At 37.9% G+C, this 27,058-nt stretch overlaps 1 protein-coding gene across 1 annotated transcript in view; it reads left to right on the top strand.

Moving 5' to 3' along the window:
* The window catches only part of Malrd1 (MAM and LDL receptor class A domain containing 1), a 637,041-nt gene that overhangs the window by 594,679 nt on the left and 15,304 nt on the right, over positions 1-27,058 (top strand). The window contains exons 37-38 of the mRNA XM_040755448.1: positions 1,152-1,228; positions 1,316-1,412. Of these exons, the coding sequence (XP_040611382.1) occupies positions 1,152-1,228; positions 1,316-1,412 (174 nt within the window). The remainder of the gene's footprint in view (positions 1-1,151; positions 1,229-1,315; positions 1,413-27,058) is intronic.

The following is a 27,058-nucleotide window of genomic DNA, read 5'->3' as shown; positions in this document are numbered from 1 at the left end:
TCCACTCTCATTTGGGAACTCATTATGCCATAAAAAATAACTTAGAAATAAAAATGTTTGCCTGGACATGGTGGCACTGACCTTTAGTGCCAACACTTGAGAGACAGAGACAGATGTATCTCTATGGGACCAAGGCTAGCAGGGTCTGAATAATGAGTTACAGGTCTACCAATGCTACATAGAGAGAGACCATGTCACAAATAAACAAATATGTCCTTTAGAAGGTCAATCTGGTTCCAGATTCTGGTGTTCTGTAAAAAATCTATTCCAGTGTGCCAAGTTTTACCATTTATATTCCTGAATAAAGTAGGTGATGGAAGCTTCATGGGATCTGAATATTTTTTGCTAAGGTACAAATGATGATATTAATCTAAATTATTTGTAAATCTAACTTATTAAAGAAGCATCTGTTTGTTATGAAAAATAACATTTGTATTCTGATTTATACATATGCTAATCTATACTTTGAATTACTGTATTATCTGAAAGAACTCAATCTCTTCACTACCAAAACTACTAAGGCTAGAAGAGCATGGGTGATAATGTGGTTACCAATACCTGAATCCCACTTTAAACTAGAAATAGAGTTTGGTGGCGTATTTAAAATCCTGGCACTGAGGAGGCAGAAACAGGTGGATCCTGGATCTCTCTGGCTGTCCATGTGATCTTATTTGTCAAGTTTCAGGTCAGTGAGAGACTCTATCTCAAAAATAGGTGAATGGAAGCAGAGGAATGCCATCGTTTGTCTACTGGTCCCCATCCTCATGCACAGACACGAACACATAAAGACAGATGCAGTATGATAAATTCTGAATTTGAGACAAATGAGAAACAAGATAAAATGAGAATTAATACCAGTGGGAGAAAAAAGAGTCAATATTTGCAGGCAAAAAGTGAAATATGTGAAAGCCAAGATCCATCTTTCAAAATCCACAGGGAGAGAGATTACAGCAATATCATCTTATACAAACATAATGAAATGTAATGTTTTAATTTGGCTTAATATTTTGGTTTCTTTGCCACTTTTCTTATATTCCTAGGTATCTCCAGATTTCTTGACCATCATTAATGCCACTACAGTTTTGCTCAAGTAGGCTTTTCCTTTTTGTCTTTGTTTTGTTTTCAATTCTCACATGATTTTTCTCTTTTAGGTGTAGACAAGGATGGACAGGAAATCGATGCCACATCAGGTCTAACCCTAGTGCAGGATTCCTGTATACACAGAATTGTAGGTAACATTATGCTTGAAAAAAAGCTTGGCATCATTAATAGTTTTTTGAATCATGTTCATATTTGCATTGGTTTGAAATTCCAGACATATGGACTCTACTGGGTATCGGATTTGGGTTCCTGGTGACCCATATAGCAGTGGCCATCTTGTGTTGTCTTGCAAACAGAAGAGGACCTGTGAGGTAAGTCAACCTTTTGGCTCTGACATCAACAGCCCAGCAGGAAAATTCCTGAAACATCTCATCTCTTTAGCTTTTCTTTTCACCTTTTGTCATGTGGAAGGAGTTTTTATTTTTCCATGCTTTGGGGCTTCCTTCCTGGACAGAAGCAGTAACTACTTTCTAATAAAGAATTTTCTTTTTAACTATATTGGATCCTTTCTGATAGCACAAAAGAAAGAAAATAGGATGTCCTTCAAGACTAAAAAGATCAGGTTATATTATATCCTTATGATGACCAGAGAAAGCCTCAGATCTGCAGGGAAAACCCTTTTCTAGCGTGCACAGAGCCTCTTGGCACCCATATTCCAGGTCAATAACCTCATTCTCTAAGCAGCACACAGTCCAGAGGCTAAGGTCAACTGGACTGGAAAGCTGACCTCATGCCTAGCTTAGAACCTCTTACAATCCACAAATCTATCAAGAATACTTTCAGTTTCCAGCCTATTACACCTTTTCCCTTCACTGTGTAAGCTACAGGTCACACAAACAGCAAGCAGAGCAGACTTCATCAAGATAAGGGCTCACTTTTAAGAGGTATAGGTTGTTCTGTTTGCACAAGTTAATTAAGGTCATTTAGGCATGTGACACCAATATGTCACAGAGCAATGGATGACAAGTCATTTTCCTTGAATTATTCCTATGTCCTACTTCAGGAAATTCTCTCAGGTCTCCATCTCTAATCATTGGTTAACAAATATCCATCTTCATGTCATGAATTAAGGGGGATGTGTAATAAAATTATGGTGTGCATTATCAAAAAAATCAATGGATTTGTATTCATGAAGCATTTTTTTCAATTGTTTGCTATGTTCTTCAACTACAACCAGGCAATATTTGTAGACAGGAATGAGAAGAAGAAGCAGACTCACAAATCTAAGTGAAACCTTGGTTTTGAGTAGGAATACATAATATATATAAGAATTGAGTCTCCAGTGTGTGTGTGTGTGTGTGTGTGTGTGTGTGTGTGTGTGTATGATGGGTGATGGGGTAGGGTGTTGGCCTAGCAAACTAGAAACCAGTAGAGCAGGCTGGCAAACTGGAATTTCAAGTCTGAGTTGAAAGTGCAGCCTTGAATCCCAAATCCACTGCACAGGCAACCAAGCTGGAAACTCAGGCAGGCTTTTTAAGTTGTTGTCTTAAGGGAGATTTTTTTTCCTACTTTAGAAAATTCAGTCTTTATCTTTGAGGGCCACCCACATTTTGGGTAAGTAAGTTAAAAAATAGTCTCTATTTAACCTAAAGCAAATTACTTAAAGTCAGAATACGTCTAAACAAATGCTTTCCCGGAAGCATCTAGATCAGTATTTGATCAAATTAATCAAATAACTGGCAGGAAACCCTAACCTGACCATAGTGACACTTCAAGTTAATGAACATACTCCATGAAGAAGTTATCATTTACCAACATCCTAAACTCACACCTTCTACTGTTCATGTCAGACTATATAAATTGAGCTTACTCACAGATTTTGCAAGTATATTTGGTGGCCCTATACTACAGTATGACAATCATCTGTTCTCTCTCTTTCCTGTTTATTTGTGTGTTGTGTGCTGTGTGTTCGTATTCATGTGGGTATGTGCAGACGTACATGCCTGCTATATGTGCATGTGTGTAAAGGACAAAGGTAAGCATTGGATGTTTTCCTCAATTGTTCTCTAATTAATTGAGATAGGATCTCTCATTGAACCTAAAGCTTAACTCATCAATTTAGGCAACTTTGACTGCTTATCTCCCTACACAACAACTGCTTCATACAGGGATTAATAACACATGCCAAAATTTCCAGCATTTTCCATGGCTCCTAGTATCTGAACTCAAGTCCCCAAGCTTTTGTCACAGGCGCCTTACTGGACTTTGCTATTGTTTCCTCCCCCATTCATCACTATTTGGCATTCACTTGCATGTTCCCCTTTTCTAATGTTTTTCACCTCCATCCTTTGTTAAATTCTACTTCTGCTTTTTGATCCAACTTATTTTAATACTCCCTCTGTTTTTTAGAAGTTATTTAGTATTTACAAGGACTCATGAAGAATTCATTTCTGCACATAGGTGAAATCTAAGTATTATCATCATGGAGATCTTAACCAGAGAAAACTCCACAAACAAACAACAACACCAAAAAACAAAATAACAGATTTACAGTAACTCCTTAGGCAGTAGATGGCACCTCACCACCTTCTGTATGGTGGCTGTTTCGTAAGACCCAGCTTTTGCCTACAACATGAAAAAAGCCTAACAGAAGAGAGTGGTGCTGTCTCACATCTGAACTGGGAGATTCACCACCCTCCTCACCCTGAGTAGAAACCTAGGTCAGATGTTAAGGCTGTGGTGAGGAAAGGAGAGGGGAGAAATGGAGGTTGCTGTGGACTTCAAAGCTAAGGCCATGGTGCTTGATGAGAGGCCAATATCTGAAAAGCAAACCAAGAAAGAAGGATGTTAATAGAGTATGGAGGAAATGAAAGATTTAGCAATCAGATTGCCAAATATAGCAGAAGAGCACATTCATGGCATTTGACTTTGTGTTCTTTTGTTTGTGGCTTTTGTGACACAGTGGGATTTGTACATTCTAGAGTACAGTCCTTCCTACACACTTCTGTGGTTTATTCCTGCTTTTATTTTATTTTTTAAATTGTCTTCAAAGTAAGAGACTTCCTTAGTTTGTGTTGGCCCTCACTCCCCTCTCCCAGCTCCCTTATTTTCCAAATCCCTCTTAATTTCTTCCTACACAGTATAGCACCTCCCACATTTAGGCTTGTTCTGTCTCCCCGCTTCTCCCTGAAATCTTCATTTTCCTCTTATCATGGGCATGGACCCTTTCCCAGTTTCTGTATTCATGATATCAACACACACTCACACACATATAATAAAACAAACAAAAGGAGGAGCTAGGATGCTGAAATGAGCAAGAAGATAGGGTATTTGTCTTTTTTGAGCCTGTGTTACATTGCTTAATACATATTTTCCAATAAATTTAAAGATTTCCACTTTTCTTTTTTTGACACTTTTTATTAAATATTTAAATTAGAAACAAGCTTGCTTCCCATGTCAATCCCAGCTCCCTCTCTCTCGCCTCCATGCCCAATCCCCCCACCAGTCCCTCCAATCCCCCACCCAATCCCCACTCCATTCCTCAGGGAGTATAAGGTCTTCCATGGGGGATTTCTAGAGTCTGTCATTTCATTCTGGGGAGGGCCCTCCCCCAAGTGTCCAGATTAAGAGAAAAATCCCTCAATGTAGGATGGACACCCAAAGTCCATTTGTGTGCCAGGGATAAATCCTGATATACTACCCAAAACCCACATAGATTGTCTAGGTCTCTTCACTGACACTACATTCAGGGGGTCTGGATCAGTCCCATGCTGGCCTCTCAGCCATCAGTCTGGGATCCAAGATCTCCTCCTTGTTCAGGTCAGCTGTTTCTCTTGGTTTCACCAGCCCAGTCTTGAGCCCTTTACTCATCACTCCTCCCTCTTTGTCACTGGGTTCCAGGAGTTCAGTTCCATGTTTAGCTGTGGGTGTCTGCCTCTGCTTCCGTCTGTCACTGGATGGAGGTTCTAGCATGGTATATAAGATAGTCGTCAATTCAGCTGACTTAGATGGTAGACAAGTATGTTCTTCTTCCCTCAGGATCCATAGAGGCTAGATCCAGAGGCTAGGTGGGACTGTGTTGAAGAGAATGACCTCTCCATACAGCAGGACCACTTTCTGATCAAGGATATTGGAGTAGCTATACTCTCATGCTGGAACTTTCAAACAAGTACTTCTGTGTTTTGTCAAACTACTCATTCTTTTCCTTCTATGATTTACAAATTTATCCCAAAAGTTCTTAGTCCACTTTACTACCAAGCCCCAAACCATTTAAGACAGTATGTTCAGTTTGTTGTTGAATCATTCAACTACCCACTACACAGACTACACTGGAGGCCAAGGAAGGTCTTACTACGCCACCAGAGGGAACAGATCCTCATAGGAACCAGCTGTAGTTCAGTGAGATGGCTCAGTGGGGAAGTGAGCTTGCTGCCAAGACCTGAGTTTGATCCCTGGAAGCCACAGGGGAAAGAGAGAAACTTTTCCTCTGCCCACAGACTCCCTCAACCGACACACACAAAATTATAAACCAATTTAACTTAGTCCATATTGAAACAGAGAAACATGGGCATTGTCTACTGTAGGTTTCTTGGGGAAATTTCTCAGGGAAATGCAGAAAAATGACTTCAGGGGAGTCATTCTGCAGATGATTTCCTTTCGCATAAACTCTTCCTGGAAGAAAACTCATTTAACACTCATCTGGCATGCTGCATCTGCACTCTCATGCACTCTCCTCACACAACCTCTTCTTGAACGTGTATATATCTTAAACATTGCCAAAATAAACCTGGGAGTTGAGGAAATCCTCTGCTGGGGTATCCAAAGTAGGATAATCTGAAAATGGAGCCACCAACCCTAGAGAAGTTTAGTTTCAAATATTTGAGATAAGCTACAAGAGGAGAATGAAATACATCTTTACCAGTGTTTTCCCCCTCTCCCTCCCTTCTTTTCTCCCTCCATGTTTCCTTCCTTTTTTCCTCCCTCTCTCCCATTATCCCTTCTTTAACCTTGTTTCCTTTCTCCTGCCCCCACTTCCTTCTTTATTTTCTCCTTTACTCCTCTGTCTCTCCATCTCTCCTTTCCTGGCCAGAGGACAAGGCTACCTTTTACAAAGACCAGATGGTCTTATAATTTCTGTAATTTTAACAAGTTGGACATTTTGGATATTTCATGAAATTACTATTTGTGTGTGTACTGTATTATATGTTTACGTGGGTGGGGGCATCTGTATGTATCTATTCACATGGGTGTGTAGGTGTGCCTTGCGTATGTGGGCACGTGTGTGGTGAGGCCAGAGGTCCATGTCAGATGACTTCTTCGATAACTCTGCACTTACTTTTAAGTCTTATTGTTTAAAAATTTCACATATGAATATAATGTGTTCTTTTAATCAAATTCACCTCCAAGTCCCTCCTTTCAGCTCCTCTCATACAGCAGTTCTTTTCCCTCACAACTTCATATATTCTTTTTAAAATCTTCTGAATTAATTCAGTGCTGCCAGCATAAGTGTTGTGTAGCATCACCTACTGGGACATGAGCAGCCTGTCAGGGACAACACCGAAGTTAAACAGATTGTCTCCTCCAGTGGTCATCATAGCCAGGAGTTTTTCAGCAAGAGGAAGGACTTTGCTTTGGCAATCTCTCCCTACCCTTGCTGGATTTTGAACTGGCCTGACCTTTCACATGTCTAGTCCTTTCCATCATGGCTGCTGTGAGTTCATGTGTGCAAGGAGGTGCCATGTTTGGAGGAGAGTTTCACAGCCATCACCTACTACCTCTAGCTCTTTCAATCTCTAAGTCCCTCTTCCAGGATGGATCCCCAACCTTTCTGGGAGGAATAGGTAAGGTGGCCAATTGGCTACTCCACAGTCTCTTATTCTCAACACTTTTACTAGTTGTGTATCTCTGTTTAATCACCATCTAATACAAAAGAAATTTCTCTGATGAGGACAGAGAGCTGTACTAATCTATGGGGTAAAAGATGGGTATTTAGGGAAGTTTGGGCACAATTTAATACTATGTCCTTTTACCAGAGCAATAGCAATAAATTCTGTTCTAGGGTCCATGACCTACACAACCAAGAGTTTGGGACCCAGTTAACAATGTTCTATTTTATTTAACATACATGAGGTTAGTGATGCCTATCTCTGATGTTATAGGCTATCACGAAATAAAAACACATTTCCAGGTAAGGGTTGATGCCCTTCAAGTTCCTCATCAACAGGGTCTCAATGAACTCCAATATATACAAGCTAATGCAATTCTTCTTGACTACCCATAGAACTTTTTATTAAGTTTTGTTGTCAGAGACACCATATATTGGTTAATGTCATAGGAAATAAAGAAAACAAGCTGGAACTAATCTGGAAGCTTTATCCTTGCTGGTCAATTGTCATAGTGTAAGAAGGTACTTTGTACAACACTACTAGAGAAGAAAGAGAAGTATTCAATAGTCTTACCTAGCAATGAACTATTCAAGCTGCAATAAGAACTATCCAGTCAAGATTTTCTCAATGGTGGAATGGTTGCATGAACTAATTTCTTTCTGATTGGATTTAAGAGGTGCTTATCTTTTGAAACATGGTGTCTCTGTATCCTGTATCTCATCAATTCAAATACATTCAAAGAAGGTGGATATCCAAAGAGCATTAGGAATCCATCTGTCATCCATCCATCTTATATGTGGGTATTAAGGTTCTGAACTCAGTTTTCCACATTTGCATGGCAGGCAGTTTACCAACTGAGATATGACCCCAGGTTCTCATGAAATTATTTCTAAGGAACCTCTATAATATCAAATATTTTATTTATTAAACTTACAAACTTTTAAATGTAGATACTAACTTAATATATAAAGACTCAGATGTAGGCAGATCCTTCGGCTCACTGACTAGTCATCCTAGCTCATGTGGTGGGTTTCAGACCGAAGTGAGAGGTAATCTATTCAATCCTATTTGGTTTTGATATCATGACAGTATGTTCTTCCATCTTGTCAATATTAGTTACACAAAACATTGTCCTCACCAATGCTGTTACAGAGCTTATTATGTGGTTTTGTAACAGCTATTTTCATATTAGTGTGTGTCTTTATGCCATAGCATATAGCCTTACTTGCATAATTAGTACCCAATACATGATAATAGATGAGTATTTATGCTTTATTGGGTGGTATGACAACCCCCACAAAATTACTTAGATCCAATAAAACAAAGATATTGCTATAGAATTATACAACAAGTTGTTTTGCCCTGAAGTCATATGAAATATGGCCAAGAGATGATTAAGTAAAATAACAATAGCTTACTTGAAAATAATGCCAAAATCCAATGTACACAAAAATTAATTTAAACAAGAAAATATCACCCTCTACAAGTAAGCCTTGACTTAAGGTTTTTATTAAATGTTATGAAAAGAATCTGTGGCACAAGAGACCCTTCAGTAACTTGAAAGAAAAAATTAATTAATTTCTTTTAAAATATAATGTGGAGATGATATGCTCAGACAATATTAAAGACAGGGGAAAGGCTCTTAAAATTGCTGTTAGAGATTTCATTTCCTGGAGTTTGTTATGGTTTCCATGACCTTTGTATTAGCTACTTGCCCTTTTGATTGCAGGGAAAAGAAAGCAGACCTAGCTATCTCAATCAAAATGAAGTACAAGACCCAGGTTTTTGCTGGGGATCAAGGATAAAAATAAATGAGGTGGATCATCAGCAAGACCTGGAGAACTCCTCATTGCCTCTCATTTCTGCCATTCTTTGCTTGCCATCTTTGTGATTCTGTCTCTAGAAATACTCTATTCTCTGTCCCATAACAAAACAGCTCACTAGAAGATGAATGCTATTTGTTTGTTCTTTTTTCCCCCAGACATGTAAAGGGATGAAAACTGTTTTTCCTGCTCCAAAGCATGCATTCCAAATGAAAAACTTCTAATTAGCCATCTTGAGTCAGGCTGCCAGTCTGATCAAATCACAAATGGATAAGATTTGGGGCATACCAATAGCACACATATGCCACACAGAATAGCTAAGGTATCGTAGTGGTGAAAACAGACAAGAAGGTAGTCACTAGGGCTTCAGTAGTTGTTCACAGGGGCTGGTGAGATGTGTCAGCAGGTAAAATTGTTTGCCTCACAAGCCTGTGTTAAATTTTGTCCCCAAATACATGACAGGAAGAGAGAACTGACTCCTGAAATAATTAAAAAGTGCTTCACAGTAAGAAAAAGTAGATGGCAGCATCAAATCTGTACCAATAATAAAGATCAAAAAGGTACATGTACATAGATTGCAATTGGTCCTTTCTTCAACCATAGCCAAGTTGTATCTACTCCTTTCCTATTTTAAACTGTATCTTTGGTTGGGGAAAATTGATAAAACACAAACCAACAAACAAGCAAAATCAATAGTAGTTTATTGTCCAATCTCAGTATACATAACCCACAAATATTGTATTAATTTAGTAAAAGAGAACAAAATTTAAAAATAAACATTTTGTTTACCTATAGAGGGAAATAAAAAAGTACATGAAAATTGCTACAAAAGTTTATATATAAAATATTTCTTAAAAATTTACAGGATTATTATTATTAACTCAAACTGGAGTCCAAGATCAAAGTGTGGGTAGTTTCCCATTGTAAAGGGAAACCTTTTCCTTGAGAGAAGCCTTCCCGCCAGCCTGGTTCTAGAGCCACATCAGTCCCAAATAAACACACAGGAGGCTATATTAATTATGAAGTTGTTGGCCTTGCTTATTTCTTACTGGCTAGCTCTGACTTAAGTAATTACCCCATAATTGTTAATCTAAGTATATCTCTTACCAGAGAAGTTTCTGGGCTTCCTACCCCATGGCGTTACATCTTGACTCTCTGTGTTTCTCCTTCCCAGAGTCCTTCTGGACTCCTAGTACCACCTATCTTGATTCCCTATTGGCTAGCAGTGCTTTATTGACAAATGCACAGGACTTCCCCCCAACATCCCATGAGACCTACTCTGTCTTCTTTGCACATGGTCCCCAACTTCCCGTGTCCTCACAGGACCTACAGAAGAAAGTCAAGTGTTCTTCCTCTTTTAAAAGGATTCTGTCCCTTAATTTAAGGGGGTCCAACTTTTCTGACCTCACATAAACCAAATTACTTCTGAATCCCATCACTTTAAGGACAACTTCAGTATGTAAATTAGGGGACTTAAAACATTTAGCATATCACAGTATGAACAACAGCAGAATGACCTCTGAGTAGGATTGATGCTACTCTTACGAATGTGATCATAGAGAAGTCAAAACTCAAATGCACAAACATTTATGAAGAGTTCTCAGGGCTGGAGAAATTGCTCAACCATAAAGGATACTTGTTTGATTCTGTTGAGTGTAATGATAGAATACAAACTATAATCCTACAAGAGTGAAATGGAGAGGAAGAATGATGAAGATAATTATGCCTGTTTACATTTCATATGAGATTAAAAAAAAACAGGGAAGTCCAGGACCCCTATCGCAGAACAGCTATATTTGCCTATTGGCCCATCAGCATCGACAATACTTACTTGAGACTCTTGAATGAGTGGCACAGGTTCTAAAATAAAATATCTATTCCTATTATATTAAACTTTATTTGCCATACCCATTCCCAGTGCAAATACTTTGTATACTAATGTGAATCTTTGAAGGCAGACATTTAGCTAGTATTCAAGTTTGAAATCCCCTGATGGGCCTAATCTGAACCTAGCAATGAATATTTATTCTAAGAAAACCTCACTTACTCTCTGCCTCAAGGCATTCAGCAACTTTGGTAGCCAGAGAGTCTCTTGTGAGCCTGTGCAGGTCCTGTAAATGAACACTTATTCTTAGCAACCAGAATGCCACTAGCACAGTGGCCAAAGGTGGTTACAAGGCACAGGAAACCTGTGCACTCTCCAGCAGTCCTCATTTGCATCCATCTGTAAGTCACAAAGCCCATTCTTACATGCTGAGGACAGGAAAAGCAAACTCCCAATCTCAGTGCCCTGCTCACTGTTGAATCTCCAAAGGAGAACTGGGTTTTTAAAAACAGGATTGAGCTGTAAATGATATTTTTATAGTCTCACTATTCTTTTTCCTCATCTCTATTTAAAGAAGATATTTAAGCATCCTGCTCCTTTGTACTTTTCCCTTTATTCTAACTCTGGCTTTTTTCTTGTTGTACAATGGTAAGAAGATCTAAAATAGGTGCCCCAAAGGAAAAAAAAAAGAATATTCTCACAGATCATAAGTTGTTCTTATTTTATGCCCTACTTGCACGAAAGAGTGAGAAGTAGCCAAGGCAAGTCCTGATGCATGATTTGAAGATGGTATAATCTGGGAAGCATGCAACTCAAACTCATGAAGAGGGCTATAAAGAGTAGGTAACATGGAAGCCGGCAAATAAAATGCATACATGGAGAGGGCTATAAGGAGGAGGTAGCATTTTTGTTGAGCTCTAAAGAAAGAAGAAACCTTGTTGAGTTCAAAAAAGGACAAGAAAATATGGCACAATGGTTTGCAGCATATGGAAAGGTAACTGAATGAATTATTCTTTAAAATGTATGTTGAAGAGACATTAAAGGGCTTGAAGACCAATTAAATACATTCCAATTTACTTTGCTCTTAAAAGAAAAAAGAAGTTATCTTCTGTCTGTTCTAAGAGGTCCACTCTCTACCACCTAATTGGGCAGATTTTTAAAAATTAATTAATTAGTGTGTGTGTGTGTGTGTGTGTGTGTGTGTGTATTTCATTTAGAGGTCAACCCCAGTAGATTACACAAGGAGCACTGTCAACTGCAATTACATTGTATGTTGTTAATTGGGAACATTTGATGGGAAGAATGAGAGATATTTGTAGTCTGATAGTTCTGTAGGTAGTCCTCCTCCTCAGCTATCCCTACTGTTGTATCTGACTTCCAATATCCTTTATTTTTTCTCCTTATTTCTGAAGTGGTGATAGACCTATTGTTCCTAGCCTGGCATTTTGCATCATCTCTCATGGTTTCTCTGTATTCTGGCCACACCACTGTGTAAGCAATATATTACCAAGCCATGTCTTTTGCCAGTTTGAGTGTGTCAGCTATTTCCATCTAGGAATCTACCTAATACAATTCAGGAAAGTGTATGAAGAAAATGAATGCCAATATCATGTCTATGTTGAAAAACAAAACAACTAAAGAACAAGTGAGACTAGATAGAAGAGATTAAGAAGAGGCCTGGTAGTATAGAGACAAAAGTCTATTCCAAAGTTCAGGTGAGACAAAGTTAGGACTTGACTTTAAGAAGCAGGGATGTATATAATATGGGAGGTGAAGGGACAAAGAATAAGAATTAAAGCAGGCTCTCTCAGATATCCTGGATTGGTGACTGCAGTCAGGTTTACTGCTGAAATAGAGACAACAAAAAAATCACAGTCTGAAGGGATGCTGGAAATTGAAAAGCTAGGGAAACGGTCAGGTATTACAGATGCAAACATAAACAACAGAATAGAAGAGATGGGAGAGAGAACCTCAGGTGGTGAAGATAAACTAGGAGAAATGGATTCATTGACCAAAGAAAATCTTTAACAGAAAATATCCAGGAAATATAGGACACTGTGAAAAAAACCAAACCTAAGAATGACAGGTATAGAAAAAGGGGAAGAAACCCACCTCAAAGGGGCAGAAAACGTATTCAATAAAATTACAGAAGAAAACTTTCACAACCTAAAGAAAGACATGCCAATGAAGGTACAAGAAGCTTACAGAACACCTAATGCAACAAAAAATGTTCCCTCACCACAAAATAATCAAGACCCCAAGAATACAGAATAAAGAAAAAATATTAGGATCAGCTAAGGAAAAAGGTCAAGTAGCTTATAAAGACAAACCTATCAGAATTACACCTGATTTCTCCATGGAAACTTTGAAACCCAGAAGGTCCTGGATAGATATTCTGCCAACATAAATAGACCATGGATGCCAGCCCAGACTACCATACCAGCACAGCTTTCAATCAATTTAAATGGAGAAATCAGATTTAAACAATGCATAACCACTAAACCAGCCCTACAGAAAGTACTGGAAGGAAAAACTCCAACCCAAGGAAGTTAACTACAACCAGAAAAACATAGGCAATAGATAATCCCACTTTACCAACAGGCACAAGAGAAAAGGGGTAGAAAACCACATACAATTCCACTAACAACAAACATTCCAAAACAAAAACAAAAAAAAACCAAGAATGAGCAATCAATGGTCATTAATATCCCTCAATATCAATGGTACTAACTTGACCATAAAAAGACACAGGCTAACAGAATGGATTCAAAGACAGAATAAATCCTCTGATGCATACAATAAACACATCTCAGCATCAAAGACAGATATTACCTCAGAGTTAAGGGTTGAAAACATTTTCCAATCAAATGAACACAAGAAACAATAAGGGGTAGCAATATTAATATCTAACAAACTAGACTTTAAACTGAAATCAGTCAAAAGAGATGAAGGAGGTCATTTCGTACTCATCATAGGAGAAATCCACTAAAATGAAGTCAAATTTACAGTGGGAGACTTCAACACCCTACTCTCACCACTAGACAGTACTACCAGACAGAAGCTTAAAAAGAAACCCAGGAACTAATAGGATTTATGATCCCAATGGGTTTAACAGACATCTATAGAACATTCCATCCAAACACAAAATGCCCCGCGCTACCGTCTCGCCAGCAAGAACGACGCGGCACACTTAGGATCCTTCTGCAGAACAGCTTTAATGCGTCTTGAGAGGGAGAGCATAAGCTTACAGAGCGGAGACCCGGGGAGCGAAAAGCCCAACCCTTATATAGCTCAGCAGTCCCCGCCTCAGACGTGTCATCTCCTGACTGGCTCCTGCTCGTCAGCCCATATGATGCCACGGGAGAGGCAGAGAGTAAGGGATGGAAAAGTAGCAGGCACGTGCGCACCAAGGTTGTTTACTCCAACTGACAACGGATGTCGGCGCCATCTTGTAACGGAGAATGTGGGGGCAGCTCCCCACAACAAAAGAATATACCTTCTTCTCAGCACCACATGGAACCTTCTCTAAAATCTGCCACATACATGGATTAATAGTAAACCTAAACAGGTACAAAAGAATTGGAATAACTCCATGTATCTTATCAAACTACCATGCTTTAAAGTTAGAATTCAACAAAAACACAAATTGCAGAAACCCTATAAACTCATGGAAATTGAGTAATGCACAATTGTACCACTCCTGGGTCAAAGAAAAAATAAAAGATAAATGAAAGACTTCCTAGGATTCAATGAGAATGACGACACAAAGTATCAGACTTTGATGATAGCTTTGATGGGGGATGTCCTTCTGTACATAAGTTTCCCTTATTGGCCAATAGAGGCAGGGAGATAGGCAGGTCTGAGGAGGAGAATTCTGGGAAAGTTAGGCAGAGAAAGCCTGCCAGGGGGAGATGACATGTAGCAGCCAAAGGAGTAAGAGGATTGGATCCTTCTCCGGTAAGATAAGACCACATGGAAATACTTAGATTAATAGAAATTGGTTAATAATTAAGACAGAGCTAGCCATTAATAGCTTTAGTCACCGACCAATAGTTTAATAATTAACATAGTGTCTGTGTGTTTATTTGGGGCTGAGAAGGGTGATAGGGCCTGGTGGGAGCTGGCAGGACAGAAATCTTTGCCTGCAATAGCTTGATTGACATTGCTTATGAGACCATCCTCAAACCAGGAAGAAAGCAGACTTGGGCAATAGAGAAATAAACTATTTTGATATTTGGCATTTTCTTATATTCCAAGTTTTTGAAACTAAACTATCCTACCATGTATTTTATCCTCAAAAGGTAGGATATTGATGCATATTTTTAATATTTTTCTAGTGGAGTTAATATTATTTTTTACTTAGTCATCTCCTGAGCAAAAATATTCATAAGATCATAGATTTGATATTCAACTTACAACATTTTCTAGTATACTTTATTATGAAATGGAATATGTAGTTACACTGTCTGTGCTGCTTAGTCTTTCATATAACTAGCATTACAACAGCTTCAAAGTGGATTAAATCATTTTTTTTAAATTTTTTATTTTTTAATATAATTTCTTTATTGATCCTTTTGGAATTTCACATCATGCACCTTAATTCCACTCACTTCCAAGTCCCTGCATATCCTCACATCACCCTTGCAGCACCCCCCAAAAGAAAATTTTGAAAAAGAACCAAAGCAAAACAAAGCAAACAAACAAAACAAATAAACAAAAAACCATCTTTCCCATTTTTCCAACAACTCTTTGCTTGTCCGTCTTTCCCATTTTTCCAACAACCCTTCATTTGCTCTGGTGGCGTTGGGAGCTGTGTCACACAGTATAACCTATTATCCAATCAGCTTTACTTGCAAATTTTTGTTACAATTAGTCATTGGTCTAGTTCAAAGCCTCTGATTTCTGGTACATCATCATCACTGGATCCTCACCAGAACTCCTCTCAGATATCCCACACATGCCGGGAGTCATAGAGATCCTGTAAGTACAATGTTCTACATGACCAGTTCCTTCACAAGCTCCAACAGGTCCTAGATGGGGTAAATGTTAGGGTAGGCCAACCCGAGGCCCAGCTGTGGGCCTGGGTGATAGCTGAACTGGTCAGTCCCAGTCACTGAGGCCTCCCATCTCAGGCAAAGGAGGCAAAGGAGGCAAAGCCAGCTCCCCTATGCTCATGCCATAGGGTCAGTTCTCCCTTGCCTATGCTAGGGGGTGGGGCTGTCTCTCCCAAGAGGGTTGGGGCCAGCTCTCTTGATAATCAACTCATAACATTTTCTAGTATACATTAGTGTGAAATACAATCATATAGTTACAGTGTTTGTACTGCTTAAATTAATCCTTTATATAACTGATGCTACAACAGCTGCAATGCAAATTAAATCATTTTAAAGTTCTCTTCTGACTTTGAAATTGCCTGGTTTAAATCAGATATTAAGCTTAGCTCTCTGGGGGCCTAAGAATTCCCTGGTTAACATGTAACTGTATTAATCCTTTCAACTCCTAAGGTGCCTTTCATTTGACACAATATTGTCCTACTTATAGCTTTGTTTTGTGAGTCCCTCAAGGAGTTGTGGTATGTTGAAAAACTTAAAAAGTAATCTAACTTATAGATTATTATTAATTAATACACCTGGCAAATTTTCATGTAGTACAAACATATAGGACTCAATTGTTCTAGTTCTGTTTGGTGACAAATTTCTGGGGAAAAAAGTAGGGAAAACAATGTCTAATTGTCTTGCATCTTACTTAACACAAGACAAATATTTCGACCGACAGCCTCCAAAACAATACAGAGAAACCCTAACTCGTTAAAAAAAGAAAAGACAAATATTTCACTAAAATTGTTATAGCAAAAAAAAAAGATAGGGCATAAAATTTGTCAAAAACACAACAAAATGAAAACATTGTGTAGGTGGATTTTTCTGTCCCACCAGCCACCTCCCAAATAATCACATGGAGACTTCTTATTAATTATGAAAGCTTGGCCGATAGCTTGAGCTTGTTTTTAACTAGCTCTTATAACATAAATTAACTCATTTATATTAATTTATGAGCTCCCACAAGGCTCATGGCTTGCTAACTCATCTCCTATGTGTCATGCTTCCTCCTTGTCCCTGGCAATTCCATCTTTCTTCTTCCCATTGTTCTCTATGCCTAGAAGTTCTACCTAGGCATTGGCCACTCAGCTTTTTTTTAATGATTGCAGTGCTATATCTTACACAGTGTAATCAAATATCTCCCAACACTGAAGTCTTGTGACTTGGGCTCTATAGGCTAAATAAGACCAAAATATAGGATGAGTAGTGAACACAAAGTACTTATTGATCAAGTAGAGATAGAATAAATTTCTTGGAATGCTGGGACAAAGAATAAATATCCAAAAATCTTTCATTTATTTCTTCCTTTACTGTAAAAACAAAAAAAAATGGAAAATGAACACTTTCATCAAGGCTAAATCCAATAATGGTATCTTCAGCCATCATTCCCAGGGCATCATGAATTAAAGGAACCCCTGTCCTGAAGCATGATTTTACTGGGCTCATTGATGTGTTTTTTTTCATATTTTTATTTAACATTTTACACATGTCACTCTCAGTTCCCTCTCCCTCTCCTCCTCCTCCACCCCCCAATCCTCCCAACCACTTACCTTCACTCCATCCCACTTCCACTCCCCAGGGAGGGCAATGGCTTCCATTAGGGATTTTCAGAGTCTGTCACATCATCCCGGACAGGGCCTAGGTCCTCCCCATGTGTCCAGGCTGAGAGAGCATCTGTCCACTTGGTATGGGTTCCCAGATTCCATCTGTATGCCAGGATTAAATACTGCCCTACTCTCCAAGGACCCACAGATTGCCAAGAACTCCTCTCTGTCACCCAGTTTGGTAGGAGGGATAGCTGGATCAGTCCCATGCTGGCCCCTCAGTCATCAGTCTGGGGTCCATGTGTTCCCCCTTGTTTAGGTGAGCTGCCTCTGTAGTTTTCACCAGCCTGTTCTTCATTCTTTTTGTCATCACTCCTCTTTGCAACTCGGTTCCAGGAATACAATTTGGTTCCCAGCTGTGGGTATCTGCCTCTGCTTAATCAGCCACTAGATGAGAGTTCTAGGATGGCATATAAGGTAGTCTTCATTCTCATTATCATGAGAGGGCATTTAAGGTAGGCTTAGTGCCAGTTGGTGTCATTCTTGTAGATCTGTAAAGATCTCACTAGTGCTAGATCTCTCCTCCAACTTACAATGGCTCCCTCTTTTATGTATCTCACATCCTTTTCTCCTCTATTCTTACTCTGGCTCAACCTTCATGCTCTCCCATGTCCTCCTACCCTCCTCTTTTCCCCCTCTCTTTCTCACATCTCCTTTTGCCCTCCCCTTCTTCCCTCACCCAATCCAACTAGGAGACCTCATCCCATAACCCTTCTCCAGGTTACCATGCATATCTCTCTTATGGTCCTCCCTGTACCCCAGACTCTCTGGCTCTGGGATTGTAGGCTCAATGTCTAAAATCCACATATGAGTTAGTACATACTATTTTTGTCTTTTTGTGACTGGGTTACCACACTCAGGATGGTTTCTTCCCAGGGATGCAGGGATGATTCAACATATGAAAACGCATCAATGTAATCCACCATATAAACAATCTGAAAAAGAAAAACCACATGATCATCTCACTAGATGCTGAGAAAACCTTTCACAAAATTCAACACCCCTTCATGATAAAGGTCTTGGAGAAATCAAGGATAACAGGAACATACCTAAACATAATACAAGCTATATATAGCAAAACAACAGCCAACATCAAACTAAATGGAAAGAAGTTCAAGGCAATTCCTCTAAAATCAGGAACACAAGGTTGCCACTGTCTCCATACCTCTTCAATATTGTACTTGAAGTTCTAGCCAGAGCAGTAAGACAACAAATGGGAATCAACAGGATATAAATTGGAAAGGAAGAGGTCAAACTTTCACTATTTGCAGATGATATAATAGCTTACATAAATGACCCAAAAGACTCTACCAGGGAACTTTTACAACTGATAAATACCTTCATCAAAGTGGCAGGATAAAAGATCAACTCAAGAAAATCAGTAGCCCTACTATAGACAGACAATGAATGGGGTGAGAAAGAAATCAGAGAAACATCACCCTTTACAATTGCTGCAAACAACATAAAATATCTTGGGGTAACTCTAATCAAACAGGTGAAAGACCTGTATAACAAGAAATCGAAGAAGATACCAGAAAATGGAAATATCTCCAATGCTCTTAGATATATAATATCAACATAATAAAAAGAGTCTTACAAAAGCAATCTTCAGATTCGATGTAATCTCCATGAAAATCCCAGCACAATTTTTCACCGACCTAGAAAGGACAATCCTCAATTTTATATGGAAAAACAAAAGACCCACGATAGCCAAGGCAACCCTATACAGTAAAGGAACTTATAGAGGCATCACCATCACTGACTTCAAGCTCTATTATAGAGTTATAGTCCTGAAAACAGCTTGGTATTGGCACAAAAAACAGACAGGTAAACCAATGGATTGAATCGAAGACCCTGATATCAACCCACACACCTATGAACACCTGATCTTTGACAAAGAAGTTTAAACTATACAACGGAAAAAAGAAAGCATCTTCAACAAATGGTGCTGGAGTAACTGGATGCTGGCATGTAAAAGACAACAGATAGATCCATATCTATTACCATGCACAAAACTTAAGTCCAAATGGATCAAAGACCTCAACATCAATCCAGCCACACTGAATCTCTTAGAAGAGAAAGTGGGAAGTACCTTTGAATGAATTGGTACAGGAGACTGCTTCCTTAACATAACACCAACAATTAATAAATGGGACCTCTTGAAACTGAGAAGCTTCTACTGGATAAAGGACACAGTCTACAAGAGAAACAACAGCTCACAGAATGGGAAAAGATAATCACTAACCCCATATCTGACAAAGGGCTGACCTCCAAAATTTATAAAGAACTCAAGAAGCAAGTCTCCAAAACACCAAAGGATCCAATTAAAAAAATGTGGTACAGAACTCAATAGAGAATTCTCAATAGAGGAATCCAAAATGACCAAGAGACACTTGAGAAAGTGCTCAACAGCCTTAGCCATCAGGGAAATGCAAATCAAAGCAACTCTGAGATACCATCTCACTCCTGTCAGAATGGCTAAAATAAAAAACACTAAAGACAGTTTATGCTGGAGAAGATGTGGAGGCAGAACACTCCTTCACTGCTGGTGGGAATGCCAACTTGTGCAGCCACTTTGGAGATTGGTATGGTGATTCCTAAGAAAAATGGAAATCAGTCTACCACAAGATCCAGCAATTCCACTCTTTGGGATATACCCAAAAGATGTACACTCATACATTAAGGACATCTGCCCAACTATGTTAATAGCAGCAATATTTGTAATAGCCAAAACCTAGAAGCAACCTAGATGCCCCTCAACTGAAGAGTGGTTAGAGAAAATGTGGTACGTTTACACAATGGAGTACTACTCAGCAGAAAAACAAAAGGAATCTTGAAATTTACAGGCAAATGGATGGTTTTGACGTGTTTCTATGTCTCATATACAGATCCCATCCATCAAGATAGGTGAATCCTACCCCCTCACACTCATATTTATACTTCTAAACTCAACATATGGCAAAGGGGTTCATCCTATCAAATAAATGTTTACTGAATCTAATTTTTCATCCTGTATATCCTTGGGTATTGGAGATCAGGTTTTATATTACAATTATTACACTTTCTCTACAAATTTATTCATCTAATAATTCCAGCAAATATTGAAAAGGCTGTGTTCTTGAAGAATTTTCTTTAATCTTGACCGACTTTCATTCTGTTCTATGGAAGTCAAAAGGGCATGTAAAGGAATGCCAGATGATGTTTACCTGTGTATCCTTTGGCCACTGGTGGGCTTCAAATTCAATCCTTGATTATACTTGTGAATACTAGAATTTTAATGAAGGGAGTCTCAAAAAATACAAGTCCAAATGTTCATAATCTATGCAAAAAAACAAGCAACAAAAATCTTAACATTTTAGAAGGCAGGAAATCAGCTGGATGTGTTGGTGAGAATGATATGGTCTTCCTATTAAACTATTTAATTTGAATGGTCATATATGTGAAAGATTTTGCCCTGAAGTTACACTGGCAACTGACAACTTAGTTATCACTCTCATTTATAAAAATAATATTATCCCTGTTTTGTTTTTCTTAGATCAAAAGGTCATTTCTAGAAGATTTTATGAAGTTTGTCTTAAGACTATAAGATGTATTTATAAAACAAAACAGAATTTTACATGATTTCAAAATGGCTTCTATTTTAATTCCCTATCTCACATTTGTTTAAACAATTCTCCAATCATTTAAGATATTATTTGACCATATAAAATCAGTCTGATATCAGTATAGAAAAGTGAAAGCTTCACAGAATGTGCACATGTTAGTATGCTATTGTTAAATATCTAAAACTTTTACTAATATATTAGTATTAGGTATGAACTACAGATAGACAAATAAGTATTTGTGATAAAAAGTGAAGAGCATTTTACTGTTTAAAAGTTCCATATTCTAAGTAGTCATTCTATAGATAACAAATCATGTTTATTAGTTTGCCTATATCTCTGTTAGGTGGAGGCAGTCCCTGGACTGGATTCATTTTTCAGCACTTTTGAGTGTCTTCTCTTCGTCATTGAAAATCTTCCATACAAGAAGGATGATGTCTTAGAGCCTGACATAGTTCCAGGTTACATTTGTTTCCTCCTGACCAAGCTACTGGGGTAGACAAATGTGTTATAAATAAATCTTCAACATTCCTTTTAAGTAATGAAATTCAGGAAGGCAGAGACGGCAACTAAGCTATTTTGTTGGTAGTACAACCTAGAGTATTACTATTATGTCTACCCTTGAGTAGACACCAGAACTTGGCTGATATTTATTCATGTGACTAGAAACTAGAGTAGGAAGGCTGAAATTTTATTTTTCCTCAGTAACTGCTTTGTTATCCTTCCAATCAGCTTATTTTGCCTTGCAAATTTTCATTCACGTGATTTCTCTTGAGAAGTATCCTTGGAGATACTCCTACAATGTCAGCAGTCTACTTTCTAAGATAGAATTTCAATCACACTAATGAATCAAAGGATAGAAAGACAACAGACCTTCTGAGATCACACTACTTTCATCTTTGTGGGGAGGAAGAATCACAAAATCATAACTCTCAGAAGACTATCTCATGTACCATTAGCAATGATCTGTTATGGATCTTTGTTATGAATCTAATATGTGTTTAGTCATTCTAGAAGCTGAGAATATAAAAAATAAAGAAAAGGAATGGAGAGATCAGTCGGTAGAAGTACTTGCTGTGTAAACATGACAATCTGAGTTCAAATTCTTAGCACTTAAGGAAAGGTAGTCTTGTAATGTTGTGCTTGGAATCCTCCTACTAGTGAGAAAAGACACCGGAAGTTTACTAGACAGTCAACCTAGTCAAAACTGCCATCCCAAAAAAATAAATAAACGAATAAATAAATAAATAAATAAAGCAATCAGAGAGCAACAGAGGACATCAGCAACCTCTTATATCCTCTATGTAAGTGTGGTCTCTCTTTCTCTCTCTCTCTCTCTCTCTCTCTCTCTCTCTCTCTCACACACACACACACACACAGACACACTGTGCATAGCATGCATACAATATTCACAAATACTAAACACTATATTATAGTGAGGGAGGTATATGTAAATCAAACAATCCCAATGCTGAAATAAATATATATCAGCTGCACAGAGTTATTTTCTAGGACGTACTGGGAAGGCATAGTGCTTTGAGGGTGGTAGCAATATGATGGAGATGTCGACTAAGAATTTGGTGAGGTGGTGACATCACAGAAGATCAGATGACAAAGGGAGAGCATCTCAGGAAGACAGAATTTGTCTAATAACAGAAGTCACACAGATGGTCAGTGTGAGGAATCCACAGGTCAGATAGGCAAATAAATTGATGCAATTAACTGGGAATTAAATATGCACAAATAAATTTAGAGCAATCTACACTATTGTTAACTGTGTTCTTCTGTGCCTAGGTCTCCTTTGTATGTTTCTTGTAAAGAAATTGTTTCAAATAATTATAAGCAAATGCTATTTTATTACCTTTAAATTTTTTTCTATTAAGTGTTACAAACTGAAATTAGGTATAGATGCGCCCTCATCTACATTTTAACTAAATATATTTAAAAATATGAAATGACATGTAATTAAAAGAATTTGAGGATACTGAGAATTGATAGTGAAATAAAACTGAATTCCAACAGATTCCTTACGTACTGTTGTCAATCTGAATTTAATTGTCTGCAAACTTTTCCAAGAGAGGAGTTGCTGGGTAATTGCTGATGGCAGTCACAGAAGCTGATAATTAACTTCAACATTGCAATCAGCTTTTAATCCAACATTGTATGACTAAAAATTTCAATAAAGACATTAGAGTGAGTTTTCATATTCAGCAATTTACAGGGGACACTACTTCAATTTGGTGACAGGAAGCCACATGGTAAATGGTCTTCTTGAAGTATGGGACTTCAAGATGCCACACGAAAGGAAGTGGGGAATATTATCAGAGTAGGTAGCTAGCAAAAAACTGAATGAAAAGTAGAGTCAGCCAGGACAATGACCACTTCCTAACATTTCACAACACACTCCATAAAACAGAGCTATTCAAACTGTGTGTACAGAAGGACCAGCTGGGATTTGGTTTTAATTTCTAAGCTATCATAGGTTAATGCCTTTATAAGACAAAGGATCACCAGAAAAATGAAATGGTAACACTGAATATTAGTGGAAATTGATATGATATGAATGAGAATATTTCTTTGTTTCCTCAAATGATGTCTTTTTTAGATTATATTTTTCTTGTTGGTTGAGAATTCCATACAGGTATATAGTGAAATATGATCATAATCACCTCCAATATCTCCCCATTCAGTTATCCATTTCTTCTTACCACCTACCTACAACATGTTTTCCTCCAAACTTCATGATCCTTTACAAAAACCATTCCATACAATTTCTCCTGCCCATATGTATATATGTCAAGGGATCATCAATGAAGCATAGCAAACCTACTAAGAGCCATAACTAAAAAGAATGAGTTTCTGTCCTTCAGCCTCTGTTAACTGCCAATAGTGCCTCAGAAAGCCCTGGGCCTAGACAGTATTTCCCCCACTTATGCAAGAATTTTGATGGACTCAATCTTATTCGGGTCTTCTGCAGGTAACCCTAGGTGTTGTGAGATGATTATTGCAACATCTATGTCATGTCTAGAAAATAGCATTTCATGGCACTCTCTGATTCTTACTCTTGCATCTTTCTGCCTCCTCCTTTGTGATGTGTCCTGATCCATGGCAGGGAGCAGGGCTTTGACAAAGCAATCCCACTAGGAATGAGCTCCCAATCTCATTATTTCTCACGAATTTTTCTAATTATTTCCTCTGCATTAACTATTTCTCATTGTAAAAAAGTTTTTCTACCCATAGTTGAGAGAAGCCCTGTGTGTGTGTGTGTGTGTGTGTGTGTGTGTGTGTGTGTGTGTGTGTGTGTGTGTGTGTGTGTGGCAGTTTGACAATGATCCTGAAGCTAATTAATGAAAATGAGTAATATTCCATAATCTATGAATTCTCCAAATATGTGGGGGAGTGTTGCTTGTTTTGTTTTTCTTTTCGTTCTTTAACCAGTTTTACAGTACCAGGCATTAAATTCCCTGCTATGAAACAGAGCTCAAGTCCACCCTGAAAATGCTTAAAGTGCTTAGTTGGCTCAGAGCAGTCATGCAGACACACTTTGCCCACAATGTCAGTATTATAACTTGCAGTCTACTGCTATGAGACAGTTGGTGCATCACTTGTGCAGTGCCCACAACTGTGGCAGCTAGTTACCAGGAAGGAACTTTTCCATTCTCACTGAGATTGATTTCTGTATGTCCCACAGCTAAAGTGTGTGCTGTCTTCAGCAATAGTACCTTATAATGTAGTCATGATAGGTAACTAGGAGCAATTGTGATACTCCTCACTGCAGTTTTTATTTAGTAATCTTTGTCTTTCAGGAGCACCATTACCCACTCTTGTAGGTGATTATTTTTAATGTTATATAACTTACTAACTAGTGGGCTTTCTTACACATTTTAGTTGATATTTATCAACACCCCTGCCTCTTGCTGTATATGTGTGTGTTACATGTTAAGGCTATAATTTTACCACTGAACCACATCACCATCTCCAAATATTTACTGTTGGTTTTATATTATCTCATCATGAAGCAAAGATTAATGAAACAGAAGCTACATATAAACTGCTCCCTGTGTTTATAGCAGATAGATGATTAATGTATTCCTTTCTAAATAAACGGAAAAGGCCATGAGCTCTGACCATGGGAAGTTAATCTTGAAATTGAAGAGACGCATATATAAGAAAACAAATGTCACAATGTTCATGTTTTTTTCTTAAAGATTCTTACATAAGTTCTTGTCTTTTCATTGCCTAAACAATTAAGAAAACAACTCTAGGTAATAAATAAGTAATGTCAATCACAAACAAGGCAGCATTTCAGCCAAAGAGACTCACTGCCCACGAGAATTCAAAAAGAAATTTAGGGTGAATTGTCATGCAGAGTAATACAAGTGACAAACCATTTTATGTCAACAAGAGGAGATACTGTAAGTACTGATAGGAGGGTAAACAACAAATACAAAATAAAGTATAAAGAATCTGCAAATCATACTCTGAAGTTGGCAATGTTTCTGGCCAGTGCTGAGGGCAGTGAAAACAAACTGTGGAGTCTGAGATTTCTAATGTATTTGTAAATTAAGCAGTGCAGCAGGGTTAGCAGGCAGCTTGAGAAGACAGTCTAAAGGGAGGATCATGGGAGCAGGTTAGGGGACATATGTCAATCAAGTACAGTGAGCTTTTATTTGCTGATCTAATGCTTACAAGGAGCTAGGGGAACTGTGGCACTCATGCAAGAGAAACACTGTGGGATCCTTTTTGAATTCTACAAACACACCCAACTCAAAGATGCTGGTTCACAACCTCCCTGGGAATCATACTTAGGTACTAACATCATAGGTGAGAAAATTTTACATTATATTTAATCTTCCCCTCATGATATTAGCATCATGATGTGTCTTCTGAGCTTTATACATACCTGTCACCTTGAAATAAGAGTTAGTATATATGAACTTTCTCTGCTTTTTATATTGTGTCCATTCTTAATTTTTGTTTTGGCTTTAAGACAGATTCTTACACTTTCAAATGTTATTGAGCACTCCCTAGAGCTATAATAATAAAAATTAAAATTAAGAAATATTTAAGAGTGTATTTTATTTATTTTAACAATATCTTACATATTATCAAAAGTAACATTAAAATATACATTATAATAATATATAATGGGTGTATAAAAACAGAAGCATTTTCTTAGAACTGAATTTTAAGCACCGTGTAGCTTTAAATTATCAAATTCATAGAAGGAAAAGATGAGAAAAAAATATCCTCAGAAGACGCAGCTACTGAAAATCTACTGAAAAGCCAGGCTTATAGTCCCACACTTGTAATTACAACATTCGGGAGGCTGAGACAGGAAGATGCTTGCAAATTCAAGGCCAAGCTTGGCTACATGAAAAATTCATATTTTTGTCTGTCATTCTTTCAGAGCGGACATTGTTCTGTGAAAATAAGTTGCTAGTTTAACATGCAACTCAATCTTATAATTCCTTCCTAAAAGGTAACATATATCTGTACTTGTGTATTTCCCCTCCAAGTGCCTATTATGTGTATTTTCAACAACATAGCAAGGCATGTATCTAAGAATTGAGAGTTAATGTGATTCATAATTGTTACTGCTTTACTAAAATCAGACAACTTCTTTAAAATTATCATATGGTAAGAAAACACTGCATAGTTCCATACCATAGCCCTCAGCAGTGGTTAGAGATCATCAGGGTACCTCTCCATTACAGTCATTGTTAGTGAAAATAAAACCAATTAAAATCTGTTATAATAAAAGATAATAAATTAGCCTTGTATTATGTCATTACTGTGGAAGTAGTATTGAACTGAGAGAGGTCTTCAGACCCAGCGGTTCATAGACCATACTTAAGAAATACTGCTTTATTTGTTTAAATATTCTTTTAAGTATTGACCGGGCAGTACAAGGCTGTCATCATTTAATCATGCCAGGATTATTAGATGTGTGGTTTGCAGTTAATATTTTGATAACTCATGATGACATCTTTCTTCATAATTTTTCATCTTACCCTCTAATTATCATCTAAATATTATCCTCTTAGTAATTTTAACAGGCAAGGAAATACTTTTACAATGTGCTTTCAAATTCATGTCCATAGGAGCTCTCCTTCCCTGCATCTGGTTTAAGTTAGGTGCCTGTGAATTTGCTAACACAGCATTTGAGATGAGAGTGATGA

This window comes from Mesocricetus auratus, unplaced genomic scaffold (genome assembly GCF_017639785.1).
Source record: "Mesocricetus auratus isolate SY011 unplaced genomic scaffold, BCM_Maur_2.0 Super-Scaffold_100013, whole genome shotgun sequence".
Lineage (NCBI taxonomy): Eukaryota > Metazoa > Chordata > Mammalia > Rodentia > Cricetidae > Mesocricetus > Mesocricetus auratus.
Note: the sequence above shows the minus strand (reverse complement) of the source record. Positions and strands in the feature narration are given on the sequence as shown.